The sequence below is a fragment of the Drosophila novamexicana genome, unplaced genomic scaffold (assembly GCF_003285875.2).
Source record: "Drosophila novamexicana strain 15010-1031.04,08,12 unplaced genomic scaffold, DnovRS2.1 tig00000434-arrow-pilon, whole genome shotgun sequence".
NCBI classification, from domain to species: Eukaryota; Metazoa; Arthropoda; class Insecta; order Diptera; family Drosophilidae; genus Drosophila; species Drosophila novamexicana.
The window spans coordinates 3,406,432-3,417,114 of NW_020824802.1; the positions used below are offsets into that span (position 1 = coordinate 3,406,432).

The 10,683-nt window shown below is 36.8% G+C and overlaps 1 protein-coding gene across 1 annotated transcript; it reads left to right on the plus strand.

Moving 5' to 3' along the window:
- The first annotated feature begins 5,028 nt into the window (after nt 1–5,028).
- On the plus strand, nt 5,029–6,114 carry LOC115760390 (60S ribosomal protein L10). The gene is made up of 5 exons (XM_030701687.1): nt 5,029–5,096; nt 5,209–5,238; nt 5,309–5,614; nt 5,687–5,849; nt 5,909–6,114. Exons 2-5 carry the CDS (start codon nt 5,216–5,218, stop codon nt 6,071–6,073), a joined length of 657 nt encoding a protein of 218 aa, XP_030557547.1. The 5' UTR covers nt 5,029–5,096; nt 5,209–5,215; the 3' UTR covers nt 6,074–6,114.
- The last annotated feature ends 4,569 nt before the right edge of the window (nt 6,115–10,683 follow it).

Below are 10,683 nucleotides of genomic sequence, written 5' to 3' on the forward strand. Positions count from 1 at the left end.
GTTGTTTACGAAATCAGCTACTCCCATTGGGTGTGGCTGGTTTATTTCTGTTCGAATTGTGGCGACGACAGAAGTATTAAAGGGTAAAGCCTCGCAAGAGGTCGAAAACACCTTCAATCTTTTTAAGATCATCTTTTTAAATTTCTCCTTGACGGAATTTGGGACCACAATGTCGTCTACGTGTGTAAAATTCACACTATCGCAGTTGTAAAACTGTAACTTTTCTGCTGTATCCCTGTATTTATGGGTACCTTTATTTAAATTAATTATTACTCCTGCCTGTGTTAACAGGTCGAAGCCAATTATAGCATCAAAGGTGCCAAGCGTGTTTAGTATGAAAAACGGAGACACTTGTCGGAAGACCGACATGAGACATTTATTGGTGATTTTACTGGAGCCATGTATGGAACTCACAGTGAAAGACTTGGCGACTGGCATTATGTTTTTTAACTCCTTAACATAATTTACATAATTTTTTGCAGCGCCGGTGTCTGTTAAAATTTTTAGTGTCCTCCTAGCCAACTGTCTTTCGATGACGGGCAACCGGGAGCGCTCTCTAAAAAAATCAATGAATCAAAGTCAAATACAGATTCGTTATCCTCATCTACGTCATTGAGTTCCTGCTCAGGTGCGTTCTCATGGCTTTCCTCGGTGTTAACCGGGGCGCTCTAAACAACCTTGTTCAATCTCTGGCGCCTTTGGCCGGACACTTGTTCTGACGAGTTCTGTCTTTTGGTAGCAGCCGCGTTGCTAGCTTGGTGCTTGCCAAAATTTGTAGGCTGTCTAGATTTTGAGGATGAATCTATATCCATCGGCTTGGGCGCTTGGGGTTGTTGGTCTCTCTTGTTTTGGTTATTATTAGCGTTGTTATGATTACGCTTTACAAAGTATGGGTTTTTCTCTTGACGCTCATCCCTACTGTTCTTCCCCTGCTTGTACTGGGTACGAGCCCTGCCGGTTTCAGTAGCCTGGGCTTTTTCTTCAAGTGCTTAAGCATATGAAGATGAAAATAAATTTCGCTTCTCTGGCAAGTGCCAAAGCAGAGGGCAAGTCTTTGGGCTGCGCTGGGAAAACAATTGCCCTTAAGGATTTTTTTAAGCCTGATATGAAGCTCTTAGCTCCTTGTTTAATAAGTCAGCGCTTTCTTGGTCGTGAGACATGATAATTATGTTAGTAACCAGGGTAAGCTTTCGCTCGACAGTATCGTAATACTCCATTAACCCTAAGACGCCTTGTCTGACCATCTCTAGCGCTCGGCGCAGGGTGCGTAGTGATGTCCTATCTGAGTATGTACAATCTAGCCGTGCTATTATTGCATCGAAATTTAGCACCGTATTGTGCTACACTAATATTGCCTTCGCGGACCCTCTGATTTTGTTTCTAATTACAGTCACAGTGCTACCATTGTACGGCCTGAAAAGCTCGTATGCATCAGTGGCTGACTGCCGCCATGCCACGATTAACGCAGAAGCTTAAGTCAAATTAATTCAATGTTTCGTTTTGTCGATTGTTTTAAATCGGTACCACACAACATGTAATTGCAACAAAAATATGGTATTTTGTTTTGCCGATTGTTTTAAATCGGTACCACATAAAATGTAAATGCAAAAAATTATTTTTATTTAATCACTGCGTTGGCATAAAACGTAGAATGTGATTACATAGAAAAATTTTCTTTAATAAATTCTTTTAACTTTTATTTTCCTTTATTTATTTATTTTTCCACTTAGTTGAAGCTTTTATTTAAATTTACATGATTAAATGTGGGTTCTAGTATGTTGGGCGCCAATTATAACTAAGTGCGGAGTCCCGCGTTGTGATCCAAGTATTAGTACGTAACTCCCGCGTAGCTATTCAGATGTACAAACACTCAATCTAGTGATGTGTGAGTGGATCCCTCGTCGTAAAACAAATACACAAATGCGAAAGATTGCCAAAGATTGCGGTTGGTTATTTGTTAACTTCTTACGAAGATTAGGGTGGAGGTTTGACTTTACCTCTTTGACTTACTGGCCTTGTGGCTCAGCAGTATGATTCAATTAGAAAAAAAGCAATTACGGCAGCGTGTTGGAGTAGTGAATTCTTTATTGTTTCTTGAACAATGTTTGACACAAAACTAAAACTCCAAATCAAGAATGCTAAACTCTAAAGCCAAGTCTGGCACTCACATCACGCTACAATGTCATGGTCGGCAAGCCGACTCAGCATAATCATTGGCGATAAGCGGAAGACTCTTGGGACAATAACAAAAGTGTCCGATTACCGTTTCTGACCATTGCAACGGCAGAGCGCTGATGCAGACGTTTTGCGCTGTGATTGCTTAAGGCAACCCAACGAACAATTATAAGCGCTTGGATTGCTTAAGGCAACCCAACAAACAATTATAAGCGCTGTGAACGAAGCGACGCAAAGTACCATCGGCCAGCTTTGCTGAAGGCAGGCTGGCGACTAACTTCGTTGCTCGTGTCAGCATCAGCAAGCCGCGACTTCAGCATTGGAACAGCCAGTCGGCTTACAAGTCGTGCGAAATCGTAACAGCCAGTTTAGAAAACCAGACTAAAAATTTTTCGTCGCATGCAAATGTATGGGCGTTACTCATCTTGACTCTTTTTATAAACATTTTTTAATATGAACCATTAGTCTTGCATTATATAATATATTGAAAAAAGAAAATTAAAATTTATTGTGTCCATTTTAAAGATTTTTATACCCTTGCAGAGGGTATGATAATTTTGCCGTTCTTCATCAGCGGCCGAGTCGATATAGCCAGGTCCGTCTGTCTGTTTCTATGCGAACTAGTCTCTCAGTTTTAAAGCTATCTTAATGAAACTTTGCAGAAGTCCCTTTTTCTGTTGCACGCAGCACATATGTCAAAACCAGCTGGATCGGACCACTATATCATATAGCTGCCATAGGAACGATCGGTCGAAAATTAAGTTCTTGTATGAAAACACATTTTGTTTTTCAAGATATCTCGACCAAAGTCGGCGTTTATTAGTTTTACTATGCTCCTCGTATATATGCAAAATCCCATTAAGATCAGACCACTACACCATATAGCTGCCATAGGAACGATCGGTCGAAAATTAAGTTGTATGAAAAACATTGTGTTTTTCAAGGTATCTTGACCAAACTCGGCATTGACTATTTTCCCTGTGCTTCTTAAATACGGGCAAGCACTATGGGCATTATGAAAAAGTCGGGTCTGCAAGGGTATTAGATCGGCGTGCCGAAGATAAAGTTTCTTCTTTGTTTAGTTTCAATCTTCTTACCACAAAACTAAAATTTCCGGAAAATGTTAAGATTTTTAGTATTTAACTTGAAATCATATTTAAAAATGTGGGTGAAAAATAACTTTAAATTTGGAGTTAAGTATATGTAGTACTGGTACGAGAAAGTGTACGCATACAAGCAAATTTACTTGTTAGAGCAATTGAAATGTATTAATATTTTGTAAACTACCACTGCAATCAGTGTTTGGTAAAGCCATTTTTTATAGACGAATTTGTTTTTCCGACAAAACGTGAAATTTAATTTTAATGTATTAGATACAAATTCGGCCAAAAAATATATTATATATATTCATTCAGTTATTCAGTTATATCGATGGCCTTAGAAGCTGGCACTCCCTCCCGTTAGTTACAATATTATTTTTTTGTATTATACATAATTAATTACGTTAATAATAATATATTTTTTTAAATTTTTTTTTACTTTAAAAATTGATTTACTATTGTTTTTGTTAGCAACATAGCTGATTTACATATTTTTTTTTGGTTCCTGAACTTGTCATATATTTAATTTACTCTACTTTCAAGTTTAGAGTTTTTTTTTTAATAACTATACTTATATAAAAACACACGTTATATAAGTAATTTAATAAAATAAACATGAATACTTGTTCTTAAAAAATCCTTGTTATACTGGGTAATTGTTGTTGTTGGTGTATTGTTAAAAATAGGTAAAGAGGAAAATGGTATTTTAGTAGTTATAAAGACTCAAAGTTATAACGTCCTACGGCTTACGTGAATGCTTGGACTTGAGAAGGTGGCGCTAGCCCGGGCCTTTTTTGATTCTATAGCAAACAGACTTGGCAGTTCACGAACTTAGACTGCTACAACAAACATGTGATAAAAGCTACTAATACTGTACAAAAATTATTCAACCATGCTTGGGCAAATATTGGCATGAATAATTAAATTTACAAACTACCATATTGCGGAGACAATAACCACAATAGCGTGTACTTCAGCGGCACACAAAAATCCAAACTAAAAACGTGGATAACCTAACAACAAATAGTTTCATAGATTCTGTCCACTGAATACAGCTCTTATAGCCTCTGTCCACTGAAAACATTTTTTACACATATTTGAAAATGTCACATATTTGCAAAATGTGCAAAATGAGAAAACACATTTCACACATTTTTCAAAAATGTCACATTTTTCAAATATGTCACATTTTTGAAAATGTGTAAATTCGCCCCGAACATTTCCTTTTTTTTATGATTAATCGAGATTTCGATCGATGTTGCGGAGAATGTGAAAGTATGATAACCATAAACAGCTGATATATCAAGCGGCAACTTTCAGTATACAATTAAGAGTTAGAACAATTCCGCAAATTTTAGAATTGAAACCTGGCGAAATGTCGAAAAGAGTACCTAATATGGACCCCTTACTTCGGGGTTGCATTATTTGCGTTATGGAAGAAAAACTTTGCGTCGCTTATGTAACTTTAAGCAACTCGATGAACTGTTTATTTAAAGAAGCGGTACTTTTGCACATGCTACAGACAAGCGGTGAGACACCAATATGTGAAATTTGAATATGTGACATACATATTTTAAGCCAGTGGCAGAGGCTATAAACCAATTTGAAAGGTCGCAAAACCAGCATTATCATGTAATTCTTTGAGTTAATTGGTGATGTTATCTTGACTCATTTTATGGAAGTCTTGACACGTTTTGTAAAATTATCGATTGATAACAATCTTTTATTTTCGGACGATGTTTTATAGACTTCCGCTTGCTATCATAACTTCCTTTCGGTTTTAGCTGTGCTTGGAGAGGAACACATCATCTTCAAACATCTGTAAATACTTTGCTTTTATCTATTAATGTCGTAGGTGGATGAAATGTGGAACTTTTAAATTTAATTAAAATTACCCTCGTTAATCAATAATTTTAAATATGGCTTATTTCAGATAGAAAATGGGTCGTCGTCCCGCTAGATGGTATGTGCATATATAACATGTTACAACAAACATATTTTCTGCATACTTTTGTTTAATATCTTCATATTAGTTACCGGTATTGTAAAAACAAGCCGTATCCTAAGTCACGGTTTTGTCGTGGTGTACCTGACCCGAAAATTCGAATTTTCGATTTAGGCAGGAAGAAGGCCACTGTTGAGGACTTTCCACTATGTGTCCATTTGGTTTCCGATGAATATGAGCAATTGAGCAGCGAAGCTCTCGAAGCTGGCCGCATTTGCTGTAATAAGTATCTCGTGAAGTATTGTGGAAAAGATCAATTTCACATCCGAATGCGTTTGCATCCATTTCATGTCATTCGCATAAATAAAATGTTGTCTTGTGCTGGAGCTGATAGGCAAGTTTTTACTCTACACACTGACGATCTTAAATGAACGGTTTAATCCATTGCTCTTTATATATTTTGTAGGCTTCAAACTGGTATGAGAGGTGCTTTTGGTAAGCCGCAGGGCACTGTTGCTCGCGTCAGAATTGGCCAACCAATTATGTCAGTGCGTTCCAGTGACAGGTACAAGGCACAAGTTGTAGAAGCATTGCGTCGTGCTAAGTTCAAATTTCCTGGTCGCCAAAAGGTATTGAAGGAATATTTTTATAAGCATTTGTGAAATTGATGTATATTTAATGTCAATAGATCTACGTATCCAAAAAGTGGGGTTTTACCAAGTACGATCGGGAGCGCTATGAAGAACTCCGTGATGATAATCGCCTTGAACAGGATGGATGTAATGTGAAATACCGGCCTGAACATGGTCCAATAGCCGCTTGGGAAAAGGCGCAACGTGAAGTTTATGCTTAAACCAATAATAAACATCAAAGGATAAATGTCCGTACAGCATACATGTTTCTTGTTCAATGTGATGATTTTTGTTTTTAGAATTTTTGTGCTGTTAAATCGTTAGGAAGCGAGAAAGTTGCTGGAAAGTGGGACAAACCAAAGAATAAATTAACAAGCGTGCTCTAATCAAGAGTGATCGATTAGGAAGTACCAACGACAATGTACATAAATGTACAGTCGCTCACAGCTTATTTGAACCAGTACACTGAAAAAACTTTGGGAAGCAGTAAAAATTAAATTAAAAAAGATATTAAAATGGTATAAATGCAGGTTTTTAAATTATTGTTTCAAGTTTTAAACTATGACTCCATATATAATTTTTAATTTTTTTTTATATCCTGAACCCGTTAAAAATGGGTATATATATTGTATTTGTGCAAAATCCAAATGTATGTAACAGGCAGAAGGAAGCATCTCCGACTCCATAAACTATATATATTCTTGATCAGCACCAATAGCCGAGTCGATCTAGCCATGTCCGTCCGTCCGTCCGTATGTATGAGCCAAAGGATCTCAGAACCTATAAGAGCTAGAGACATTTTATTTTAGATGTAGATGCTCCTAGTTCCCGCGCAGATCGAGTTTGTTTCCGGTAATCGATAACTTACTCCGTTTCCAAGCAATCGATAAAAATCGATATCGACATCCTGTTTTTTTTTTTTTAGCAAATTGGGTAAATAATAAGAGCTAGAGCCACCAAACATGATATGCTGCTTCTAGAATATTATAGATATTTCAAGTATCTTTCACTTCCACCCCAGAGCTATAAATCAAGTTAATACCCCAACTTTTATTGCCAACCAATTTAAACCACAATTTAAATGCAATTGATTTTTTCAGAATACACAAATATTCTATGGTACAATAAGATATACTGTAGATAGATAATTTCATAAAGATCGGTTAAAAAAAACCAAAGTTATATGCAACTGCGCAATTGAATGGGACAGCAGCTTTAAGAATTTCTGTATACATGTACACACACACATTCATGCGCGTCTGCTCCGCATTCTAATAGCATGGTAATTGCATCTTTTTTTTGTAATGTTATTTTAGTTTTTTTTTTTTATCGTAAGTACTTAATTGTTGGTGTGGCTGCTGAGTAGAGGCATAGCAAGTGGTGCGGTCTGTCGCGAGTTCGAGCCCTACCGGGGAAAGTATTATTATTTTTTTTTTTGCTGGTGTGGCTGTTGAGTAGAGTCGACAGTAAGTAATGTGGTCAGTTGCAAATACGAGTCCTGCCAAGGGAACTTTTTTCTATTAATTTATTTGGTGTTGGAATAAGAGGGTTCAGGGTATCCCCTAGTCGGGAGCTCCCGACTAGAACCTCTTACTTGTTTTAACATATAACAACTTAAAAAAATACCCAACACAATGTCGTAATGTTTAGTATGACCACCCTTGTGGTCAATAACCATTTTGAGCCCTTTTGGCATGGATGCTACCAACTTTTGGGTATCCTGTGGCGTAATTTTGGTCCATTCCTAAACCAATGCAGTTTTTAGATCTAACTTATTAGATATTTTGCGTTTGCGAATGTTTTAATCCAAAATGGACCACAAATTTTCGATTACATTTATGTCTGGCGACTGTGCCGGTGGCTGCATAACATGTGGACAGTTCAAGATCAACTATGTCTGAACAATGCCCGACTTATGTTTAGGGTCATTATCTTGGTAAAATCAGAAAACATCCCGTATGCCCAGATTTTCCGCACTTTCTATTCAATTTTTTTTCAAAATCTCAAGATATTGAGATTTGTCCATTGTAGTCTCAATTAATTGCAGATTTCCAATGCCGGCTGCCGACATACAGGCCCAAACCATAACGCTCCCACCGGCATGTTTTACCACAGCCTTCAAATTTTTTATTTGCAGCTCTGTATTTGGCTTACGCCACACATATCCATATCCATCAGAGCCAAAAATATTAATTTTGGACTAATTGCAGAATATGACGGTATTACAAAAACTTGTCCTTATTAAAGTGCTCCTGGGCCAACCTTAAGCGGCAATTCTTATTTTTATCACTAATAAAGGGCTTCTTGCGCGCTATTCTGCCAATTAATCATGTTCCCTAAGCACCCGGCGAATAGTTTCTGGGTGGCATGACTTGCCTAACTCTTCCTTCACATCATTGGCTATTTTTGGAGCCGATAGCCTTGGATTTTTCCGGATTTTTCGAACAATATAACGCTCGTCGGTTGAATTAAAATTTTTTTTGGGATTTTTCCCCTTAACGTGGGTTCTATTTGCTCGGACAAATCGGTATATTAAGCTCTGCACTGTAGCATCACTCAGTCCAACCATTTCACCAATTTTCCTGCGAGAATGGCCGTTTTTAAAATGATTGATAACGAGTTCTCTCTGCTCGATAGTTGTTCGTGGTCCGCTAAATACAATTTCTGCAAGATCAGTTTAAATAGCTTTGCAAAGTTTTTTTTTAATGTACTGGTTGAAATAAGCTTAGCGCCACTGTATAAACAACAAGGTAACGAAAAATTTCTAGTGGATTTTTGCCCGTCAAACGTCACGCCAGTTGACGGTTTTCGCTCACCAAATACGAGCGAATGGCGGGGTCGCGGTTTATTGGTGGAGACACGAGCAACGTCATTTCGTTTTCGAAGTGCAATGGAATATAAGATCTATTACCTTAAATACAATTGTAATATATATAAACTTTCTATGGCACAACATCCGTCCGTTTGTAACTCAGGGTCTCAACACATAATAGAGCCAGAGACATGACTTTAAACGTAGGTCCAAAGTTATTTGATTTTAAGAGCTAGAGTCGCCAAATTTTGTCATGTAATGTAATATGCAGGTTAAGTATCTTGCATTTTAAGCTATCGCCACCTAACGCATATATTCATAATCAATTTTAATGCAATTGTATTTTTAAGAATATACGAATATTCTATAGCATAATATGATCTACTGCTGAAAATAAAGTTAGGAAACAAAAGTTATTCAGCGAAACGTGTGCAAGTTATCACCCAGCGCGCAAGGCAATTCTTATTGCAATCATAAACAACATTTCAGTATAAGTCGCTATCCCAATTACATAGCCCTTTCAGACTTATTAGACCAGTTTCAATCACTACGTGCACTTAACGCACAGCTGCAGCTCTGCTAACATAAATATCCAGATTCCCGGCTCTAACATAAACATAACAGCGCAACCACTTAACATAAAGATTCATATTCTCATGCTCAATTTATAACGTAAACTAAAGACCCAGTCTCTAGAACGCAATTGCTAACGTAAACATGACTCAAAGCGTCTAGCTTACGCAAGCCACCCCCGCGAGCTTTTAAACTTTAAGGAATGAAGCTTTAGCATAAACACAGCTGATTCGCAGCATAAGATCACCGCGAGCTTTTGAGCTTTAAGAGAATAAGCTTTATCATAACCATAGCTGACTTGCAGCATAAGTTCACAATTGTACTGTAGTTCTAATCTTGGATTCAAATAAATCGGAAGCCTTCAGCCTCCCACTTAAAAACATATTTTTTCCAATGAGTAGCCACTAATCGGTTAATTGGCGCTCTACGTGGGGCTCGCGATTATAAACACAAAAAAGGATAATTAAAAGAAACAAAATCCTTAGTGATTCGCGAGTGAGCAAAAGTGCCGATTTACCAGTCCAAGATTGTCTCAAAATAGCATTAAAAATTTTCTAAGAACGAAAATATCGAGTGCCTCTAAAAGAAACATTAAAAATTTCCGACGAACGGAAATACACTGTTTCTGAAAACTTGAAGATTAGTGAAAATACGCTGAGCTGGAAAATATTGATTGTTCACAAGACTTAAAAGTGAAATCAAATTTTCCCCTTCAAGTTAATTAAAACATACCAATAAATTAATCGATCAAAGAAGCGAAACAAATATTTTTGCCAACAAAATTTTTTTAACCAAATAAAAAAACCTGAGACTCCCATAAAAAGAAGACCCAAAAACCCAGAAGGAAGGAAGGAAGGAAGACTTGAACGACATATGTCGTTAAATATGTCGTTATGTCACCCATAAAGAAAGACCTTTTACGTGAGCCATCATCATTTACTTTAAAAATAATTTTTTTTTTTTTAGTAATTAGAGTTTAGATTTGTGTAAGCCTTTGTTAGAATAATGAGTGTTATAAACTGGATAGCCATATAGAAAGTTTAATTGAAGATTTTCAAAATTTAAAAATGGCTAACAATAATAACTTGACAGCTGATTTGGTAGCTCAGTTGATTGCAACTCAGACCATAGCGCTTCAGGAGAAAATTGCAGAATTGAAGTTACAAATCACTCTCTCATCTAATAATGAACAAGAATATAAGATTACTGAAATAAATGACCTTATTCGTTGCGATGAATCTTTTGATGTTATCAAGTCCATACCAGAATTCTCAGATAGCTATAATGCATATGTTAGTTGGCGCGAAGCCGCTTGCTGTGCCATGCGAATGTATAAAAAAGGAAGTAGAAAGTACGTAGGTGCTTTAACAATATTAAGAAATAAAATAACAGGTAAAGCTAATGACAACTTGACAACCTTTCATCACAGGTCTTAACGGTTCTTTA

What these genes read in the sequence shown, in the direction of transcription:
- LOC115760390 (XM_030701687.1), top strand. Translation starts at nt 5,216, where the DNA reads ATGGGTCGTCGTCCCGCTAGATG. An exon ending in GGTCGTCGTCCCGCTAGATG is followed by an intron (nt 5,239 to 5,308) that starts GTATGTGCATAT and finishes TCTTCATATTAG; the next exon opens with TTACCGGTATTGTAAAAACA. An exon ending in TCTTGTGCTGGAGCTGATAG is followed by an intron (nt 5,615 to 5,686) that starts GCAAGTTTTTAC and finishes TATATTTTGTAG; the next exon opens with GCTTCAAACTGGTATGAGAG.